General features: G+C 44.1%; 2 protein-coding genes across 2 annotated transcripts in view; both read left to right on the top strand.

The window, feature by feature from the left end:
• Positions 1-13,459, top strand: part of LOC117432626 (E3 ubiquitin-protein ligase TRIM47-like) — a 38,982-nt gene extending 25,523 nt beyond the window's left edge. The window contains exons 9-10 of the mRNA XM_059016193.1: positions 10,864-10,899; positions 13,347-13,459. Of these exons, the coding sequence (XP_058872176.1) occupies positions 10,864-10,899; positions 13,347-13,408 (98 nt within the window). The 3' untranslated portion in view covers positions 13,409-13,459. The remainder of the gene's footprint in view (positions 1-10,863; positions 10,900-13,346) is intronic.
• Positions 13,460-15,340: 1,881 nt separating this feature from the next.
• Positions 15,341-22,978, top strand: LOC131722968 (interferon-induced very large GTPase 1-like). The gene is made up of 2 exons (XM_059016190.1): positions 15,341-16,054; positions 16,198-22,978. The coding sequence occupies exons 1-2, from the start codon at positions 15,341-15,343 to the stop codon at positions 21,397-21,399; spliced, it is 5,916 nt and encodes a 1,971-aa protein (XP_058872173.1). The 3' UTR covers positions 21,400-22,978.

The following is a 22,978-nucleotide window of genomic DNA, read 5'->3' as shown; positions in this document are numbered from 1 at the left end:
TTGTGGCGCCGTATCCAGACCTGAGTATCGGCGCCGACCACATGGCAGAATTGCTCCACCACCACGGCTTCCCCCATTTCCAGGTTGGTTTTCTTCTCTGGGGTCAGCCAGTGGACCATGTGGTCACACACCTGCTCTGCAACCACCCGGGGGCGTGTCTCCGGGGATCTTCAGTACTCCCTGAACCGTACCCAGTGGGTCTCATCTGTAATGTTGAGGAGGCAGAGAATGGCCAGCTTGACCAGGTCATAACTGGCGGCGCTGAGGTCGCTCATGGCCTGGTAGGCTGCCTGAGCCTCCCCAATCAGGCAGGGTCCCAGCTGGCTTGCCCAGAGCTCCCGCGGCCATGGCGCGGTGGTAGCCATCCTCTCAAACGCCACCAAGTATGCCTCTGGGTCATGCTCCGCCATCATCTTCATCGCCCGAGCCTTCGGTGCCAACATTGCTGGTGTTACGGTAGGGGCTTGTGCTGTGGAAAGTGCCAGCCCTACCTTTTCAATCAGCGCAGTGTAGCGCTCCTCCCTCTCTCCTCTCTATTTCTTCTGCTATCCAGCGCCTCCAGCAGCTCTGCTAGTGCGTTGCGATCCATCCTGTGTTCTGACACCACGTGTGGCAAAGTGGTTGCTGATTATGTACAGGTGCAGAGGTGATGCAGTGCAGGAATAAACGGACAGAGATTTGTAATCCGGTATGGAAAAATATACGTTTTATTTTTTAGCTATAATCCAGGTGTGCTGACCAAATAATAAACTCTGGTTATACACAACGATGCTTAAAACACTGAGAACAGTAACAGGGATTGCAGCCCTAAACAATAAACACAGTATCTCTCCCACAATATACAACCACGGTCACCAGTCCTGGGTGCGTGCTGTAGTGCTCATGGTGGGTAATACAGTTTAAAGAGTGACAAATAGTGCAGTGCTGTTCCGGGTTCAGTGCTGGCTCTTAGCGACAGCTCCGGAATGTGTTAGCCGTCTATAAACACACAAGTAACAATTATAGACAAGACAAACAAAACAAGCACTCACGATACTCTTAATACACAGCGCACGGGTCCTTCCGGGTCTATTTCAAAACCAAAAGCAAAGGAAAAGATTTACAATTCTCCAGCCCCTTTTATGCGATTATGCATGACCCCTTGGTAAACGATTGCAGCTGACTCTATTGCCTGCAGCTGCTACCTCGTTTACCTACCAGGTCAATACATTCTCGCACTGGAGTCTCGTCTTTTTCCAGGATGAATGACTTCCCGACCCAGGGAATGAACTGTCAGGCCAACCTGTCCAAAGCCTTTCCCTTTCGCTACTTCGTATCCTCACAGGTCGAGAGGGAGATTTACAACCAGAACTCATTATATTTCTGTCACAGTAACCCTCTGTAGAGACCCCCGAAATAGGAGGTTAACAAAGGATTCAACACTTCAGACCCTGGAGTAGATGGTCAAGGTGTTTATTGAAGCACAAAACAGAGCTCTGGAGAATCAACTGCACACGGCCAAAGGTGTAGCAAGTCAGTTTTGCCAGTGAATCCTTAAGGGATGCTTTATATACAATTATGATTATATGCCATACCCATCCCCTTATCCAATCCCTACACCTACACATTTTATATTCATTCATTCATTTACCCATCCCCTGATATGTCGCAGTTTAATAGACACCTCTGGTTCTTGTGGTAGCACATACTCCTGCTGAGACATCTGTTATTGCCCAAGTTGTTATTGCTTATTGAAAAGAAAGAACATTCTGTCAACCTTGCCCTTCAACTGACACTTTATCTGTGTATTTGAGTTTATGCACAGTTGACCCATTGTTCTTGTTTCATTCTAGAACATTCTAGCACATTGTGGTTTCATCCAGTTGTTCTGCCTTGGTGCAGGAGACGATTTCAGCATTTGGTTTCTAAATCATCCATTTCTGAAGAATGCAAGTTTTTGAACAATTTAGCAGCTTTATGTGTTCAATTAAATCAGGATTGGTCAGCTCTGGTCCAGGAGAGCTGCAGGGGGTTCAGGTTTTCATTCAAATTATCTCTAAATTACTTAAATGACCTACTTAACTAGTCAAAATGAAATTGTTCCAAGTCTTCAGAAATGTATGATTTTAGGGGTTAGCTGTAAAACCTGTTGTATTGTGGCTCTCCAGGGACAAGGGCTGGCCACCCCCCGGTATAGCTGAAACAGCGCCCCCCACTGGTCAGGGGCCTCACGATTATTAAAATGATCGTCTCACAGTGGCAACAAATCACTTACATTTAAGTCACTCCTGTTTGTTAGTCAATTCAATTGGTTTCAAATTAAAGCAGTTGAACAAAAAGTGTCTCTTGTAAACCTTCTTCAATAAGGTTTACTGCAGACCCCGACTCGAATCACTTCTGAATAACCCTTTAAATCAATTCCATTTCCTTTTATTGCACAGGCTGTATTGAACACACATATATACACCTTGTCAAACTGTGGGTACTAATGAGGTATTTATTACTTATGGCAATAAAGGGACCTCCAGAAAACTGTAGGGAGATATTAACTGTACTGATTATTCATCATCTGTTTTATTAGTTATTTCTTAGTGGGAATATGTAATAAAGTGTAAGTAGTGTGGTTATGGTGACATCAGCAATTATATCAGTGGAAACCGATACACTGTTGATGTTATTGTTTTGATCATTATTCTTGGATGTAGTTCCAACTGTTGCCAAAATAACAATTGCTTTTATTTTAACATGAAAACGATTCTGTAAAAGAGAAAATAACCATCAAGGTATGGGATATTGCCGTCAGGCAGTAGGGATTGGCTGAGCTTTTATAGCAAAGCTGCCGATAGGCCTCTGCGCCCGCTGACGTGTAAGCCCACCCCCCTGGGAGCTTACTATACGCAGTGTGCAGAGATTCTCTTCCTCTTTTGCTCTTCAGGCCGTGAAGGCTTCCAGAGCGACCATGCGGCTTGATGGTTATTTTCTCTTTCAGGGAACTGGGGTTGCATATGCAACCTATCGTTCCCTTTCAAGTTGAAAATAACCATCAAGTATGGGAACAGTGTAGCCAAGCCGTCGCGAGGGAGGATTCTCGGCAGTAGGACAGACTTACATCATAAACCAACCGCGTCGGCAATACATCTACGCTTATGTGGAGCCGCGCCTCAGCGTCTATGCTCGCAATGACACCTGTCCTAAGGTGGAAATCAACACCACATCGTTACAATACTCAGTATGACCGCCGACTAGGGCGTCATAGAGTGTAACACGGATACTCCAAATGACGGAGCAGAGGTTTCTAGTACATTTAACCAGTAGAACCTCGTAAAAGTATGCGGTGTAGCCCAACTGGCTGCAGCGCAAATGTCAGACACCGGCACCCCTCTAAAGAGGGCCCAGGATGTCGCCATACCCCTAGTGGAATGCGCCTTCAACTGCCCTGGTGGCGGAAGGCCTGCAGATTCATATGCTAATTATTAGCGTCCACTATACAATGGGAAAGGCGTTGTTTAGACAACGGCTGACCCAAAGTCCTAGAACCATGGAATATGAACAGATGTTCTGTTTGCCTCACAGTCGATGCACGGTCAATATAACACCTCAGTGCCCGCACGGGGCAGAGCATGTGTAACCGTTCTTCCTCTGGGGAAGAAAAAGGAGGAGGTTGGAACGCCATCAACTCGACTGGTTGGTTCATATAAAACGGGGATATGACCTTGGGTAAAAAGGCTGGATTTGGACGCATGGAGACCTTAGAACCTTCTCCTGTGAAAGAAGTACATGATGAATACACTGGTAGTGCATGTAACTCGCCCACCCATTTGGCTGATACCACTGATAGGAAAAACGCGGTTTTCATAGACACGAGCTTCATATCCACGCTGTGGAGAGGCTCGAACGGTGCCTTGGTAAGGGCTTCTAGCACCACGTCAAGGCTCCATGACGGTAAACTGGTCGTCCTTGAAGGTCAAAATCGTCTTGCTCTTTTTAGGAACTGAGATGCCAGAAAATTACAACCTGGTGACAAACCGTCAATGCGTACATGGCAAGCCGATATGGCGGCTAAATACACCTTAAGTGTAGAGGGAGATTTCCCTTCATCTAACAGTTTCCGTAGAAACTGTAATATCACTGCCATAGGACAGGATATTGGGTTATGGCCCTCAGCCAGACACCAACTTTGAAACAAATGCCATTTGTATGTATACTGTGACCTTGTAGAGGGTGCTCTGGCATTCTGAATGGTCGAAATCATCGCCGTAGAAAGCCCTAAGGCTGACAGGCGCTCCCGCTCAGGGGCAAAGCCCACAGCTGCATGAGCTTGGAGTTCGGGTGCCATAGCCCTCCTTGGGCTTGGGACAACAGGTCCGCTCACAGAGGGAGATCCCTCGGGCGACGGTGCAACAACTGCACCAGACTCGGGAACTATATTCTCCGAGCCCACCGAGGAGCGATCAGAATCACTGTCGCTTGCTCTACCCTGACCTTCTCTAAGAAGGCGGGGAGCATCGGAATCGGTGGAAATGCATGTAGGAGCCCTGGCGGCCATTCGTGAGCCAGTGCATCGACTCCTAGGGGGCTGTCGAGGTCCTTCACTGAGAACCATAGGGGGCAGTGCGTGGTCTCTCGCGAAGCAAAGAGATCTACTTGCGCTGTGCCGAACCATTCCCAGATGCGCTCTACCACCTGAGGGTGAAGACGCCATTCGCCCCCGCAAGAGGGCCTCGTCTGGATAGGAAGACCGGGGGACCGCAAGCCACCCTGGCGGTTGATATACGCCACAAGTGTGGTGTTGTCTGACCACACTAACTCGTGCTTGCCTAGAAGCACTGGCAAGAAGTGCAGAAAGGGTGAGGTACACCCCTCTGAGTTCCAGAGCATTGATGTGGGCTGACCTCCAGGGTCCTGACCACACTCCACAGGTCCCTGTCCCATTCCAGACTGCTCCCCAACCTTGGTTGGAAGCATCGGTCGTGATGACTTCCCTCCGGAAGATGGGACCGAAGCATACGCCCTGGCGGATGTTCGACGGAACTTTCCACCAGCGTAGCGCTTCCCAGCAGGTTTGCTGACTGTTTCTCTCAACCTGAATAGGGAGAGACACTGCTCCATCGAGGCAACTCTTTGTGTCGACAGGGTCTGTTGGCTCGGCACGAGGCGGCTCTTTTCTGAATTGACCTTCAGACCTAGCCGCTGAAGATGGTCTGTAACCATCACTGTGTGCTGTGCCAACTGCTCCTTCGACTGCGCGCAGACGAGCCAGTCGTCCAGATAGTTCAGCAGTCGGACGCATTGAGCCCGCCAAGGAGCTAGAATGGCATCCATACATTTCGAAAAGGTTCGCGGAGCTAGTGACAGGCTGAATGGAAGGACACAAAACTTGTATACCCTGCTCTGAAATGCGAAACGCAGATACTTCCTGTGACCCGGGCAGATGGGAACATGAAAGTACGCATCTGTTAGGTCCACGGTGGTGAACCAGTCGCCGTGTCGGACTGACTGGATGATGTGCCTGTGCGTAAGCATCCTGAACGATAACACCCGCAGGTATTTGTTTAGTACTCGCAGATCTAAAATAGGATGGAGCCCGCTGTCCTTCTTGGGAACCAGGAAGTATTTGGAATAGAACCCCTGGTCGATCAGAGCAGGGTCTACTTGTTGAATGGCACGCTTCCTGAGCAATGCCTGTATTTCTACATTCAGAGCTGAGGACTGAACCGAGTCCTTCACTGCTGTTACCACCACTCCCCAAAAAGGGGGGGGGGGGGTTAACCGGAACTGAAGGGTGTACCCGGTGAGTATAGTTTTGCGCACCCAGATGTCGTTGGTGCAGTGTTGCCAGAACTGGAGCTGTGGTACAGTGTAGGGGTGGAAGGGCACTCAGGTAGATCTCTTATGAGTGCCGCTTGGTAGACCGTCAGCAGGCTGGCCACATTCGACAGCCTGACTGCCTCTGTGGCCGCAGCGTACCCCTTCTTAAGGTGCATCTCTGTGATCCTGCATTGCATATTGGGGCATGCAGGATCCCTTGTCAGCCCTGATAGCGTTGGCTATCTTCATCAACGCGGCGAACGCGGAGTGCACCGGTAGGGAAGGATGCCAACCTAGCTTCGCTTGCCCCCTGCATATTAAAGGCTGAGTCCTTGCGAGAAGTCACAGGAGCAGAGGCCGGAGCTCCCCAAGTGGACTGCACCTCCTTGATAAAGTCTGGGAATGCCGGAAGCATCCTGGACTGATGGGGCTGGGCTGAAGGAGACTCAAACAGGGACCGCCGCGGTAGCTACACCATAGGCCACTCCATGCCCAAGTGGCGGGTTGCTCTCTCCACCACCGACCACATAGGGTCGTTGGTATCCAGCACCTCAAGCTCGATGTCCTGCTCAGAGTGCTGGGAGGCTACCTCAGCCTCTATACTCTCCTCTTCCAAAAGAGGCTCCACATCAGATGCGTCTCTGGAGAGAGCATGGACATCCCACACCCCTTGAGGTTGTATTTGAGGGACGGGTACCGGTGGCGGTTGTGGAGGAGCCACTGGCTGGTTAGCAATGGGCACGGTCGGTTGTTCTGAGACTCGGGGTGCCACATTTGCTAAGGACATGAGAAGGGACTGCTGCCCTATCATGACCTCCATGAACTCCGACATCTTAGATGTGAGTTCCGCCACCCCCGATTTGTCTCTGTATCACCTGTCCCAACGAGGGGAACAAGAACATCCCCTCCGGCGACGCGATCTGGAGTGTGATCTAGACTCCCGACGGGGGCATACCCTATGAGGGGAGGGGCTGCGGGAGCGTTCCCGAGCGCGTTTAGTGGGGACCTCTGACCAGCTGTCAGCTGGGAGGACGGGCTCCTGGAGAGCTGCAGCCGCACTGGTGGTGTCGCTGCTGACGACAGCGGGGCAGAGACAGTATGGGATGATCCCGAGGAGGGAGATTGCCCCCCAACCGCCGCCTTCGCCCTCTGGCGAAGGGTGCGTGTCTGGAAGCCAGCACAGAGGTTACAAGACGCCCTATCAGTCAAAGCGGGTGCGGCGTGCTCTGGCCCCAGACACACTACACAATCATCGTGCGGATCGCTGACAGGCAACTTAGCCTGACAGGTCACGCAACGATGGAAGCCTGACATATTGCCTGTCTAGGGTCGATGCACCAAGCACCGAGCGTCGAACACCGAAGCATTGAGCGTCGAGCACCGAACTATATATAGCGAGGTGCCTGTAAGGGGCAGGACGTACAATTACCACGCGGTAGGGTTGAACACGCCGCAGAGGTAATATATGGCAGACTGCAGTGCAGGCTCCACACACGCGGTCTAGCCAGAGGCAAGACTGAGGCTGCAGAAACACGCGTGACCAAAGGCCAACACAACGTGCGTCCTTCAAACAAATATATATACAATTATATACAATCTTTATTTACAAAAAAACCCCAAAAACACAACAATAATAATTATAAAATAATTATTAATAATAAAACACAGAAAAACGAAGACCATGAGAAAAAACAAAACACGTTGCCGAAGCAAAGCGTGAAGGAAATATATATATATATATAAATGTAAAAATACAAAATATATAATCAACAAAAACAATAATAATTACTCCGAAGAGTGTTACTGAAATAAAATCGGAGAAGGGGCAATAGCCAGCTTCTCAAGCATAAGCTTAATGAGCACAATCAGTTAAACCAGCCCTATTGACCTAACTCTACCAATGCTGAAGACAAAAGAGGAAGAGAGTCTCTGCGCACTGCATATAGTAAGCTCCCAAGGGGGCGGGCTTACATGGCAGCTCGCTTAGAGGCCTATCGGCAGCTTTGCTATAAAAGCTCAGCCAACCCCTACTGCCTGACGGCAATATCCCATACCTTGATGGTTATTTTCGACTTGAAAGGGAACCTTTTTCAATATCGCGCTCTGAAAACAATAGAGATTTAGACGTTACCAGAAACTACCAATAATTACTCATATCCAAATTCAATAATCTGTGGTTGTTCAACCTGAATGAATGATTCGGTACTGAGAATCCTTTCTTAGAAAGATGGTATTTATTAACCATGCAATCAAAATACGTTCGGAAATCACACAAAACAGTTAATATCACATTCCAATAAGAACCGAGGTTTTAAACAATAATTTGCCAATGAAATATTAGTCCATACTGTCACTATAACAAGGAATCGCAAAGACCTGAATAGATATTTAAGTATTGTTGCCTAGTGTAGAAAGCAGTTGAGTTTCAGTGTGCGGTTCCCTTGTGTTTCTCCGAGTGTCGGGGCCTCTGATCTGGATGGGTTCATGCTGAGAGCTGGAAGCTGACGGTTCCAGGCACGATCTTCGACTTTCTTTCATTTATTTATTTATCTGAGAGATTGCAATTGTAATTGACAGTGGGATTTATACTCTTTAGACAAAGACGATTTTTTAATTTTCCGCGGCCACTCTGATTGGCTGGTTTGTGTCTGGATTGGCGTGCAGTCTTGATTCTTCGCCCCCCGCCCCCTTGTCTCTTGCCTGATTAGTTCATTATCATAATTTAAAAAGAGGACATTTTTAAACGTACATAACTTTTGCTAAATCATTCTGATTTTATTCTGAATTCCCATTACTTTTACCATAAGATATTACATATCTTTAGACTCCAAATATGTCGGGATGTGACTGGTTAGACATTTCAAACAGTATAAAACCTGCTGGACTGTGGCTGTCCAGGGAAGAGGGTTAGCCACTCCAGGTATAGCTGAAACAGCGCCCCCCACTGGTCAGGGGCCTTTATGATTCCAGGCAGAGACTTCCTTCCTCGCCTCCAGGATTCAGTAACTTAGTAACTCTGAGTTAAAAGAGGCGAGTAGCTTGAGAGCGTGAAAGGAGCTTCATCTTCAGTCCTGGGTTACAGAGGTGAGGGGACATTCAAACTGGGCAATTCAGATCAGGGAAAACAAACAGGAGTAAAGTTGATAAAGTTTATCAAAATAAATAAATAGTTTTAACAGATGACTTGCAAAAGGCAAAACATTCCTTCTTATTGTTGTCTTAAAAATATCAATACATCACTCAATTAACACTAAACACAAAGTCTTTTTATTTTGAAATGAAACCTAATGTTTTGAAATGGAGCTCTGCTGTTATAAATCATTAAACACAGTGGCTGGCCTCATATTTCTAAAGCTCATTTTTACTGCACTGAGACAAACTGATATTTTTTGCAAGTGTGAGAGGGTGTGGGTGCTTTACTTAGACACAGGAGCCAGAAGTTTTATTTGAAATGCCACTGGGCACACTGTTTTATTAATCCACAAGATGGCAATCTTGTGCTGTTGCTCAAATACCCGCAACAGTATTTCTGAAGTTCCTTTTACTGGTAGAGTTTCCAGGGTGGGTACTAACAATGGTAGTAACACATGCTAGAGGTCTTCACAGGTCTACCCGGACCCGAGGACCCGAGACCCGACCTGTACCGAACGGGTTTTCGGGTGCAAATTTGTCACCCAACACCCGGGTCGGGTCGGGTCCGATTTTGTTTACTCGGTAATACACAAACTGTTGATTTTACCATTAAAGAGGTTCTTTTTCGTAGTAAAAACCCTTGTTTATAATTCCTGTTGCGTGGATTGGCTTCCCCCAGTAGCACATGACATGGCGTGCAGAGCGCAGCAGCAGACACGTGACCCGCATCGAAGGGGTTTCTTTAGATCATTCTTAAAAGTCGGAGTAATGGATTTGTTTATGAAGGATGTGAAAAAAACGAATTCCACGAACAAAAGCTCACAGAAAACTGCAAGTGTGCGGTGTGGGAATCATTTGTTGTTCTTGTGGACAAAGAAGGAAAACAAGTTTTACAAAACACAAATTTTACATCAATTTCATTTGCTCTTGTGTTAAGTTTGTAATAAAATCACGCGTTTACAAGATCGTACTTCAGTTCGTTTGATTTTCAGATCATGTATCTATCTTTTTATCTTTTACACAAACATATTATATATTTAATTTGGTTCATGATGGAATAAACACTGATAATAAAACTTCAAAAGAAAGTTGTGGATATCGAGTCACTGTTCTTTCCCCTATCTATCACTCTCTGGGACATTCAAATTCCATCTAACTATTACTAATTTCACACGTGTTGCCTGCTTGTGCAGTACCGGACAGACTCCAGGTAAAACCGCTTCTTTATTCCTTCTCTTTCCAAGCCCCTTTCCTTCGGGGTATAACAGAGCTCTGGTGTTCTCTCAGCTTGCTCTGCCCCAGCGTAATAATCTCAGCTGCATGCCGTCAGAATTCAGCAATCCTCCGGGGACACTCCTGTCAATACACTTCCTACACGAGAGAGAAGGACACGGAACAGTGACTCTTTAATTGGCTCTCAATCCTGCACGTCTCCACGCCCCGACCAATCGCAGAGCGCCAGCGGACCTCCACCTGGCCTCTGCATCAACACCATGATTGACAAGTGGAGCCCTACACGGTTTTCTGACCCCCCCTGCAGCTCATGCATGCGCCCGACAGCCAGCACAGATCTCCCCTGTCACAGCAAGTCATAATAGTTACTTGTGCAGAAGGGATTGCCCATGACAATGGCTTACAAAAAACATAACCCCAGCTCTACCTCAGTTCTGTAGCCCCGCCTGCCTTCTAAACATGACATACAGTAAAATCACTGGCCCTGCACTGAGCTGGTGTCATCGCCCTTAACAAACTATTACACATCAAAAGGGAAGTCATCTTTGAAAAATTTTGTAATTCTCAGTTTGTTTTCCTTACATATTTCAGGTACTGAAACACTGTTTGCGCAGCACTGTGAAAATGTGCAGTTCTTCAGAGAGATACCAGCTTTCAGCTTTCAGTGCAGTTCTATTTAAATTACTGACCGTTTTTTTTTCCTTCTTACAGCTGTTGGGCCTTCCTCCCCCCCTACCCTCTCTTCACGTAAGTACATCGCTTTTTTCTTTATATTTTTCTCTTTTGTTTATACCAGAGATGCACATTGGTTAAAATCACAAAATCTCAGCCCTGATAGGTATGCGGTCGTTGTTTTAAAACAAGTGCCATGTTCTAATGTCCACATTAATGCTCAAGCAAGGCTGTATTGTTTATGGGATGGGACTTGCAGCATCACATCCACACATCTGAAGCTTGTCCTTTCGTATTCAGTTTCACAGACTTACAGCTCATAATCTGTTTGAGATACAGAATCATCTTCATATTTTAAATTTTGAAATCTCCTTAGGCCAGATCTTAACAGTACCCTATCTGTGACCTCATGAGGCTGCCCTATATGGTCAATGTGACTTTATGGTTTCCAGATGACACGTAACAAATGATCTTCATATTCAGAACACAGCTGTATTCTGTGATCCTCTAGTTCAAGTTTGATTACGGGTATCGCACAAGAAACATGAACCCTTTGTGGCTGTCATGTAACAAAGCTGCCATCGTCACAGGGGTGTTTATCCTCTTGCGTGATATTGGCATTGCAGGCCGTGCAGAGGTGGAACCCCGACTTCCCTGACAAGCACTGGTTAAAGTGCGAACACTGTGCGCTCACCCACTAGTGCTGTAGCAGAGGGTACCGGACACCGTGCACCTTGTGCACCGTGCGTATCAAGCACTGTGCACACAGAGTACCGTGGGCACCTCTTGCACTGTGTACAGTGCAGCACCATATGCCCGTGCACTAGTGTAGCATTACTACCAAGCAACGTGCGTACTGATCCACGTGCGCATGGAGTACCGTGCAGCACCGTGCGTTCGTGCACTAGCCCTGTAGCAGTGGTTACCAAGCATCACGTGCACCGAGTACAGAGAGCACTAGGTGCACCGTGTACCGTGCAGCGCTGTGACTGTGCTCTGATGCTGTAGCGCTGGGCACTGTGTGTCGTATGCACTGAGCACTTGTGCAGTGAGATACCTAAGTATCAAGGGCTATGCGTGCGCCGCGGTACCGAAACACCAGGGTGGCTGCTACACAATGTGCCTACCCTAACCATGCGGTCACACACACCTGGTCAGCGCGTAGCGTGCACCAGGGGGACACAAGGGCCAAAGCCGCGGTGGGTGAGTTGAAGCAGACAGCAAAACCACGCTAGAAAAATATTATAGGGGGAGCACACTGTTTGCTTACAAGGCCCGACTCACCGAGGTGGGCAGGCCTACTCAGTCAGCGAGGTCTACTCGAAAGCGGGGATGCGGCAAGGCCTAGCCCCGTGGAAGAGAGCACGGCTGGAAGAGTCACTCAACACCGGGGATACGGCAAGGCCTAGCCCCATGAAAGAGAGCACGGCTGGAAGAGTCACTCAACATGGGGGATACGGCAAGGCCTAGCCCCGTGGAGGAACTGTGTACTCTTAGAAAGAAACAGACAACCACTTATGGGTGACTGCACAGGCAGTCACTCACACACGACACACAGATAACAAAGACAGAAAGGCGAAAGGTTGTCTTTTAAAAGTCGTTGATTCCGGGAAAGTGGCGAGCCGGCTTTCAGCACGAATTCAAGGGAAATACAATCGACTGAATTCGACTCGAGAGGCTCTTTTCTATCAACACACTCAGCTTAACACAGAGGTCTTACCTTACCATCTTGAGAAGGAAAAAGAGAAATGGCTTCCTTTGGATGGCAGTTTTATCCCCTTGTGGGACCGAGTGCATCATCCCAGGAAGAGGCAGCTCTGGTATAGAGAGCTCAGCGATACCTACCCAATGGGCAGGCATATCCCATACGTAATGTCTTTGGTGGTCATCTTCGAATTGAAAGGGAACTGCATACATCCGTCAAACTCGGGTAGACGTACAATGGAGACTCAGGAGGAATGCGGGAGAACTCGGATCAGCTCCGACTGGCGCTCAATCAATCATTCTATAAAGGGCAATGAAGATTTATGTCATGTTTCATTAATGCACTTGCTAAATTTATTCTGATTCTGAGCAAAACTATTATGAGAAGTACATGTTGTAGAAATGCATGTATTGGTATGTAACATTATTCAGTATTGGTGCTGAGGTAAAGGGAACAGCTCCCTAGCTCCACACAGACGTATCCCAATTCAAACTCATTGGTAAATTATAGTCTGTTGCTAGAGAAGTTTGTTGTCTAAACAAAAATATATTTATGATAGAGAAGCACATCATACATCATAGGTAAGTAATGAAAATCCATATGCAAATAAGATGAACAAAACTCATGTATGAGTTGAAAAATGCCAACTTCAGGAACTGAACGAAAGAAGTAAGCAAAATTAAAACCTGTAATATCTCACAGGCTGTGCTGCCATAGTAAAAAGATGAATGAAATTCCTAGATAAAAACATTTATAACACAACTAGATGTATAATCTGTATACAAATATTCTGTAATACAAAATCATTTTATTTCAGATCAAAAGAAGATTTGCATGATGGAAGAGGTATGTTTTTTTTCAAAGATGCAAAATGATTAAACATTAAACACCTTGCCAAGATATTCAGGCAACCAGCTTGCAAATAACAATGTCATTACCTGATGAGAAGCATCCTTTATGACAAGGCCTTCATGTAGGGAGGAGAAGAACATGATAACCCAAGAGTTACGAGAAGCAACTCATCTCAAACACAAATTGCCTTATTGTGGTGTGGCCATTGCTCAGGGCATGGAGGGCTTAGCTGCTTAGCAACCAGTAAATACACTACAGAGGGGATTTATTCTAGGACTGTGAGGAAACATTTATTTATGATTTATAATGATTGATGTCGAAATTGTGATAAACAAGTTCCTTTTAGTAATTCCATTAATCAGTAGTAACATTCACAATGAACATTATCGTTATGAATGACAATATAGCGACTAGCTTTAAGAGAGGTGAAGTAAATGGCCCATTTTACTGATTCTCCAGGGAGTGCGACAGGCAGCATCTCCACTATGTTCTGGAGTTCGGGTGGGTTCTTTCCTGTGTAGTGTTCTTCTGCTAAACCCCTTTCTTTCCTTTCACCTTGGATCACATGCATTTACCATCTTGCTCTTATTAGTTTCAAGAAGTGTACATTCTTGCACAAACATTTACCATCATTACTGCCAATGTCCAGGCGTATAGCCAAGTCAGCTGTTGCCTAACAACCCTAGTTACTAACAAAGTACTCAAACTTTAAATTCCTTCCATAGATTGTAACTACAAACATGTTTCTTTCTATGAATTTCGCCTAAAAATACTTTTTATTGAACCTATTTCCCTACACAGCTGAAATATAATTTACAGAGACAAATAGCCATCAACAAGATAAATTAATAAAAGACAATTATTTTAACTATGCTTATCTTTATACTAAATCCTATTAATATTTCTGTGTAGAAAGCCAGATATTGAGACCTATTAGGAGTCCTTTAGGACTGTCCATTAATGGCATCAACTATAGCAGAGTAGGGGAAGGAAAAATGTATCCAAGTAGGATACAGGACTACATCCCCCAGAATGCCTCAGGGCTGGAATTAGAGCCAAGATGGGAAACACCTGGCGCTAATAGAATGAGGGAAACCTGCCTGTAATTAAGCAGACAGGTATTTAAACATGTCTGCAAGGTTTGTCTGTTGTCTGTGTAAAAAAGGCTCTGTGTGTAACTTGTTTAGTGAACAAGTGGTTTTGGTGACCGGTAAGCGGCTTAGCCATCTGGTTTATAGTTTAGGACTGGGAAAACGTTTAGTTAGCGCTTCTTGGTGGAGTTAGGCTTTTGTTTTGTTTATTTTGTTTGTGTTTTGTGTAAATAAACACATATACAGTATCTGCACCTCTGCACTGTGTTGCTTTGTCCCTTCGGGACCTTTTTCACTGTCTTCTCATTTTAAAGAAGTGTTCCAGCTCACAGAATATATGTAAAAAACAAAACAAAAGCCTAACTCCAGCAAGGAGCACTAACTAAACTTCAGTAACCTTGCCGACCGGTTTAAATACCTGCCTACTTAATTACTGGCATTCTATTGGAACCAGGTGTTTCCCGTCAGCCCGAGGCATTCTGGGGGATGTAGTTATGTATCCTACTTGACTACATTTTCCTCTCTCTACTCTGCAACACAACATAACTAACATATTTAGAAATCTACAAATTAAGATATAGATATCAGGTTTTGATTTACTCTAGAATGACTAACAAATTTCAGAAACTGAGCAAATGGATGGGATTTTCACAAATGTATTTGTTCAGTTTGTTTCATCTGGTTTTACAGTGCTTACATTCACACTGCCTGCTGTAAACAGGGCAAAACTTGCATGATGGCAATATGAAACAGAATAGAAGAGCAGCAGACTATATCACATTTGTATGTATATGTATCACAACAAAATATTGGCACCAGAAGTGGAATTCTCCTGAGAAAAGCCTGACAAGCAGGAGCTACAGTGTCCATGCAGGTCAGGCAGGAGCTACAGTGTTCCTGCAGGTCAGGCAGGAGCTACAGTGTCCCTGCAGGTCAGACAGGAGCTGCAGTGTTCCTGCAGGTCAAGCAGGAGCTACAGTGTCCCTGCAGGTCAGACAGGAGCTACAGTGTCCCTGCAGGTCAGGCAGGAGCTACAGTGTCCCTGCAGGTCAGGCAGGAGCTACAGTGTTCCTGCAGGTCAGACAGGAGCTACAGTGTCCCTGCAGGTCAGGCAGGAGCTACAGTGTCCCTGCAGGTCAGGCAGGAGCTACAGTGTTCCTGCAGGTCAGACAGGAGCTACAGTGTCAGGAAGGTCAGGCAGGAGCTACAGTGTCCCTGCAGGTCAGGCAGGAGCTACAGTGTCCCTGCAGGTCAGACAGGAGCTGCAGTGTTCCTGCAGGTCAGGCAGGAGCTACAGTGTCCCTGCAGGTCAGGCAGGAGCTACAGTGTCAGGCAGGTCAGGCAGGAGCTACAGTGTCCCTGCAGGTCAGGCAGGAGCTACAGTGTCAGGCAGGTCAGGCAGGAGCTACAGTGTCCCTGCAGGTCAGGCAGGAGCTACAGTGTCAGGCAGGTCAGGCAGGAGCTACAGTGTCCCTGCAGGTCAAGCAGGAGCTACAGTGTCAGGCAGGAGCTACAGTGTCCCTGCAGGTCAGGCAGGAGCTACAGTGTCCCTGCAGGTCAGGCAGGAGCTCTTTTGCTTCAGGTATTTATTTCCCCTGATGTTGACATTTTCAGATTACACAAGCATGTTTTATTCCAACTTTACTTTGTCTTAACAACTTGGCTTGTTAGGACAAAGATTCAATGTTTCATAAAATAAGTAATATTTGAACTGCTCTTTTCAAGGTGAGGTCAGGAGGAGAAAATAATTCTGATCAAGATCAGGAAGAACTTAAGAAGAAACTTGCGGATGTCGGGATCGATCCACATGTCTGGTTACCTAAACTGCGGGAGGAGCTTAACATTACCAGAGCACAAGCTTTACAACATGTGGGCTTCAAGGACTATCAAAAATTAGAACATTGCTGTAAGCAGGAGTGGGAAAAAAAGGCCCTTAAAAAACTATTCAATATACAAGAGAGGCAGAATCAGTCAAAACAGCTGCAGGATGAGCGGTTAGAGGTGTTTAAAAAGAGACAAGAGGAGGCCAGGCTTGCACTGACAGAGCTTCAACAGATGCAAGAAAATGGAAGAAATCGCAATGATGCCATTGTGAAGGAGAAAGAACAGCAGCTTCAGTCAGCCTTACAGGTACCCAAAGAATACTGGGTGCGTTCTGGGGTACCGCTGAAGGACTTGATAGAGAGCATGCATAATCAATCTGAAAGATCCATACCACTACAGAACAAGAAGATTTCGGGTTTACTAAAAAGACTGGGGCTTCAGGACTACTATCCAAAGAAAATGACAACACCAGATATCCTTGTGATTGACAAATCATCTTTAGAAGAATGCCAGCCCTCCACAGAACAGGAATTGTCATTTTTGTTCCTGCAGAAGCTTTTGATGTTGGATTACAGAGCAAGGGACATGTTTTGCACAGTCAAAAGCCATGCAAACCAAACCCTACGCAGTGTTCCAAATGTGACAGGGAAAATGAACGTTGCTGACTTTTTTAGTAAAAGCAATACAGGAAAACCTGTCACTACTGAAGGTGAACCAGAACACATTCACCCCATGGATATTCAAATGGCAATTTTTCACTGTGCAGACAGTTTTTTGTGGCAGTACATTTCAACAAAGCTTTCATTTTGTCAGTATGCACTTCCTTGTTTGGTGCCCAACCCCTTCACATCACAAATAGAATTTCCTTCATGGTCTTTTGTGCAACTTAAGAAGAGCTGGAAATGTTCTGGTAAATCTGGTCAGCAAAGCAAGACTGGCAAGAGCAAAAGCCATTCACTTTACGAAGCTGAACTTCCTACTGTGTCGTTCATACGGTTTGGTCGTTCTTCATCATCGAAGTCTCAGATCTTGAATGCTTTAATGAACGCTCAAAAGCACCATACCTTTTTCCACAGGCACTGCAAAGGCAGTAGTGCAACTGGTCTTTTAATGGATGGTGTTGTGGAAATATCATGGTATTTCCCAGGGGGTAAGGACGATGATGTATTTGATGACTGTGTTGCATTCACTAATCTTCATGGAGATGCAAGACAACATGAGAAACAGTTAGAATTTTTATTCAAGGCTGCAACAATCAATGTAGTTCTTCTCACAGACTCTGATCTAAATGAAAAAGGCAATGCTATTTTACAGGAACTTTTGAATTCTCCGAAGCCCCTAATCTGTCTTTGTGCTGACAGGGAAGTCATTTCAGAAGAACAACATGGGACAAAAGTAAAAATAGGAGCTAAGAGCAGAAATGAGGCTGACCTTGTTGAGGATCTTGTAACAACAGTGAAGCGTCTATTGGGCACCTCGAAACATACATCCAGCATTAAGACATGCACAGGTATTGCTAGGAAGCTTGGATTTTTGATTGATGAAGACAATGAACACTGCAAGGAGGGTAAGTCCTTAGCAGAGGCATTACTGGCACCACTGAGGAATGAGAAGTTGTCCGTCATTAAAGAAAAGTACCTACCACTTCAAGGGGATCTGTGGCATAAATGGTGCAAGAAAAACAAGGAACTTACCCACTTACAGATTAAAGGAAACATAAGCATTGAACAACACAAAAGTAATATTGAACAGGATAAAAATAGCTTAAGAAAAATTCAGTATAGTAGAGCCTTCCCTCTGAACAATCTAATTAAAACATTTCTTATGAATCTGAAGTCAAACTCTGACGCAACGAAAATGTTTTTTCTCAAATGGATGGAAATGTTTTTACATGATCTTACATCAGATCAGCTTACTGTGCTTGATGAAACACAGCATATTAAGTGGTCAGAGATGCAAAAATTAAAACAAAAAGGGAAAAACATTGAGAGCTTCCGAAAGGAATTGGAGGGGCTATCTAATGAGCGCAATGCTTCTGCTTTTAGCCTTGAACACCTGTTAAGGGAAATAGGTCAAATTTATGAAGCTTTGGAGTCCCTCTCAAACAAAAATGATCTCAGGTTTTCTCTACCAGAAATTGCTGCAGATCTGATGATTTCTGGATATCCTGTTGAACTGATGGATGGGGATGCTTCACACGTACCCTTGAAGTGGATAAGCGCTGTTCTAGACAAAGTCATTGAGAAACTTGGTGACAAAAGAGTCTTTGTTCTTTCTGTTCTGGGCATTCAGAGCACAGGAAAGTCCACTTTGCTGAATGCCATGTTTGGACTCCAGTTTGCAGTGAGTGCAGGGAGATGCACTCGAGGAGCGTTCATGCAGCTGGTTAAAGTGAAGGAGGACCTGAGTCTACAGAAGAGCTTTGATTATGTTCTTGTAGTAGACACAGAAAGGCTTCGGACTTTAGAACTAGGTAAATCAACCCTTAATCATGACAGTGAGCTAGCTACATTTGTCATTGGTCTTGGTAACTTGACCCTGATCAATATATTTGGAGAGAACCCCTCTGATATGCAAGATGTTCTTCAAATTGCTGTTCAGGCATTTCTGAGAAAGAAGCATGTAAAGCTGTCACCCAGCTGCATGTTTGTGCACCAGAATGTTGGAGAAATCACTGCAGGAGAGAAAAACATGGAAGGAAGGAGACGACTGCTGGAGAAATTAGATGACATGACGTATACAGCTGCAAAACAGGAGGTGTGTGAAGTTACTTGCTTTAGTGATGTAATCAGATTTGATGTTAACACACACATTCATTACTTTGCTCATCTTTGGGAGGGCAATCCACCAATGGCACCTCCTAATCCAAGTTACAGTGAAAATGTTCAGAAACTGAAATGGGTTCTGCTCTCATCTGTGTCACAGCAAAATACATTAAAGATCTCAGAGTTTAAAACACGCATCCAAGATCTCTGGAGAGCCCTTCTAGCAGAAAACTTTGTTTTTAGCTTCAAGAATACCCCTGAGATTGCAGCATATAGGAAATTAGAGGAAAAATATGGAGAATGGACTTGGAAGCTGAGAAGTCATATGCTTGATATTGAGAACAAACTTAACAATCGAATTGAGAATGGCAAACTAGAAAGTGTGGAAAGAACATACCTTGAGTCTGAAATGCAGAAAGAATACAAAGCTGTCACACAGGAGATGGAATGTTATTTTTCTGAAGACAGAGATCGAGAGATACTGATTCAATGGAAAATAAAAATTGAACAGAAACTTGCCGATGTTAAACAAGAGATTATTGGAGAAACTAAAAGAAAATTTGATGAACTAGTTAGGCTGAGGAAAAGTTGCTGGGATTTAGATGAAAAGAAATCTAAATATGAAGATGAACTGCTGAAACGGAGCAAAGGGCTGGCATTGAGACTTAAAGCCAAAGATCTGGATGAAAAGAGACTAGAGAGGGAATTTCAAGCATTGTGGATTGATTGGGTCTATGAAGTGTCATCAGACATGCCCCCTGTTAAAAAGACTGATGTAATAATTGAGAAAGAGCAAATTCTCATTGAGCGTTTAGCAAATGAATCTGTTAATTTGAGAATGGAGAGAGGCTCAAATCAAAGCTTACGCTCTGCCTTGGATTTCTCAGAGTACATACTAATGAAGAAAGAACCTATTATTAAAAAACTGAATCCCTTTGCTGCACGCACCACAAAAGAAGAAGCGAACCAGCTTACCATAAAACTGACACAAGACATAATCCACAGTATTACTGAAAGCATTAAAGAGAAGGAGCGTGCCAGTGTTGATTACAGTCCAAGCTTCATACATGAAATAATAAATAACATAGTGAAGGAAATACAAGATTTTCAATCTAAGGAAAAAAGATTTGTATTTAATAATGATTACGAAACAGATTTATGTTTAATGTTATGTGATCAAGCAGCACAGAGTTTTCAAAAAATGCATGATGCATTCCAAAAAGCTAATGATCCACGTACTTACCTTACAAGTAAGAAAGAGGGATACTTCAGTATTTTCAGGACCTTCTGCAGGGGTGCGACATCCACCACTGTGTTGGCTGACTTTGTAGGTAACAAACTAAAAGAGGCAATCCGTCAGGCGGTGTATAAGAAGACTTCTAAAGACATAGCGGGAGAAATGAGGGCCGACAATCCTGCCTTCAACAGCAATAGATCTAATCTGGAAAACCACATTCTGGCATCACTGGCAGATGAGGACAACTTTGACAAGTTCATGAAATACATTCATTTTCCAAAACAGCATTTTGAAGAATTTATTAGCCAATCAGTTGACAGATATTGCTGGAGTGGGGAAAATCCCAGAATACTACAAGTCTTCAGAGAAAATCTTGACAGCTTCAACAGCAGTGTTTTCTGCACAATTTCTAAATCAACAAAAGTGGTTCAAGACAAAAATGGTGATGTTCCAATGTGGCTGGATGAGTTTTGCAGTGAACTCAAAGATGACCTACAGTTTGCAAGAAGTGACCTGAAAAGTGTTGAATATCAGGACATCAAGGACATCAATTTCCTTAAAGAAGCAATGGCTACAGTGCTGGAAAATGTTGTTGCAGACTTAAGGAAAGACTTTAGTATGAAATCTTCAACAAACAAGGAGGCATCTAGGACAAAAACACAAGAAATTCTGTTTAAACAACTCTGCGGATGTTGGGAGCAGTGCCCGTTTTGCAGCGCCATGTGCACAAACACAATCTCAGGTCATGATGGAGATCACAGTGTTACCTTCCATCGCCCTCAAGGAATATCTGGTGTTAAATGGCATAAAACTGACAATCTTATTACTGATATTTGCTCTAGCCTTGTAGGAAGTGACTGTAGATTGTTAGTGAGTGAAGACAACATAATTCCTTTCAAAAATTACAGAGAAGCTGGGCCCAGGCATGCAAAGTGGAACATCACACCAGACAGCTCATCACAACTGTATTGGAAATGGTTTGTGTGTCATTTCCAGACAAACTTGGAAGAAAAGTATTCAATGAAGTTTAATGGACTGGGTGAGATTCCAGATCAATGGAAGACCATTACAAAAACTGCAGCTATTGAAAGCTTACAATAATGGATGAGTTCAAAGCCAAAATAACGTGATTGAGCCGTGAACTGGAGGCACAAGACATCTTGTAAGGGAGCTTTTAAAATGACAAGTTGCAGTCTTATTACTGTTAGGTCCAGTTTACTACAACAAATATGTTACTGTAGAAGAAAAAACATTAGTTCAGTACATGACCTAATAAAAGAAATGGACGAAGCCTGTTTTAACATTAGTTTAGTTTGTGCAAAGCTTAAAGTAGAAATACTGGAATGTACCAGGGTATAGTTCAACTATAATATATGCTGCTTTTAATTTAGTGACGTTTTGTGTTTGTTGATCTGAGTTCAGTAGAATGAAAGATGCTAAGCTACATTTTAATTTAGTGACGTTTTGTGTTTGTTGATCTGAGTTCAGTAGAATGAAAGATGCTAAGCTACATTTTAATTTAGTGACGTTTTGTGTTTGTTGATCTGAGTTCAGTAGAATGAAAGATGCTAAGCTACATTTTAATTTAGTGACGTTTTGTGTTTGTTGATCTGAGTTCAGTAGAATGAAAGATGCTAAGCTACATTTTTACTGTAATTTCTGCTTGCCAATATAATTTAGTTATAATTAAATAAGCATTTCCTTAACCTAATCAGAAGAATGGTTGAGTTGACTATTTCTATAGTAGGTATCTCTTTTTTAACATTCAATTTTAGCTCAATACAATATATCTGCAGTGTTAAAGTGTGCATTTAATTGAAAGTGTAGCTAATACTATGCATGTACAGTTACAGTGTATGAACGCGTTTTCAAAGCACACACACACACACACACATATATGCTTGCTGCTTTACACATTTGTTTTTCAGGCACTCACTAAACACAGTAACAAATCAATCACTTTCTCGAGTAGAGTATTTGACTGGGGTTCTTCATTGAAATGTGATGAAACCTGGTAATTGTACAACATGCTGTGCCACTGTCAGTTTGATTCGTTTCTAACCAGCTGAGCTGATGACACACCGTTATTGAGTGTAGCAGAGATACTGGAATCCAAAGTCAACAATCAGAAATCATAGAGATACTGGAATCCAAAGCAACAATTGGAAATCGTAAGGGATGTTCTGGGATTTTCTTTGGTTAGCCGCTGGTCAGAAGCAAAGAATACATTGCACAATTAATGAAGTTTCAATAAAGAATTTGAGTTGGCTAAAAAAACATGTTACTCCAAATGATGAGTTTTTTAATAAACATTAAGGAGGAGGAAGCCTGTATGACTAGAAAGTTAAAGTAATGCATTATGCAGTGGCAAAGCAACATGGGGGATTCATGTTACTGTGCTGGGTTATTATTTACCATTAAGTTTGTCCTCTCTAATAAAAATAGCTGGTTTATGATCTTGTTTCTGAGGTGTGAACACAGTCTCTGGAGTAAATATCATACAAATAAGTATAAGAAATGTTTTGTATTCTCTTCTGCTCTCTCTCTTGTAACTGCATGCCGTAGTGACGTCATTGTTTATATGTTTGACAAGTACCATGACAGTGTAATGCATGTAATAATAACTCCTATGTACTCAGATTCCTTGAATAAAACCTTAGCAGCAATTAATTTACAATTA

This window comes from Acipenser ruthenus, chromosome 52 (assembly GCF_902713425.1).
Source record: "Acipenser ruthenus chromosome 52, fAciRut3.2 maternal haplotype, whole genome shotgun sequence".
Taxonomy (NCBI): domain Eukaryota; kingdom Metazoa; phylum Chordata; class Actinopteri; order Acipenseriformes; family Acipenseridae; genus Acipenser; species Acipenser ruthenus.
This window is presented reverse-complemented; position numbering and strand designations above follow the sequence as displayed.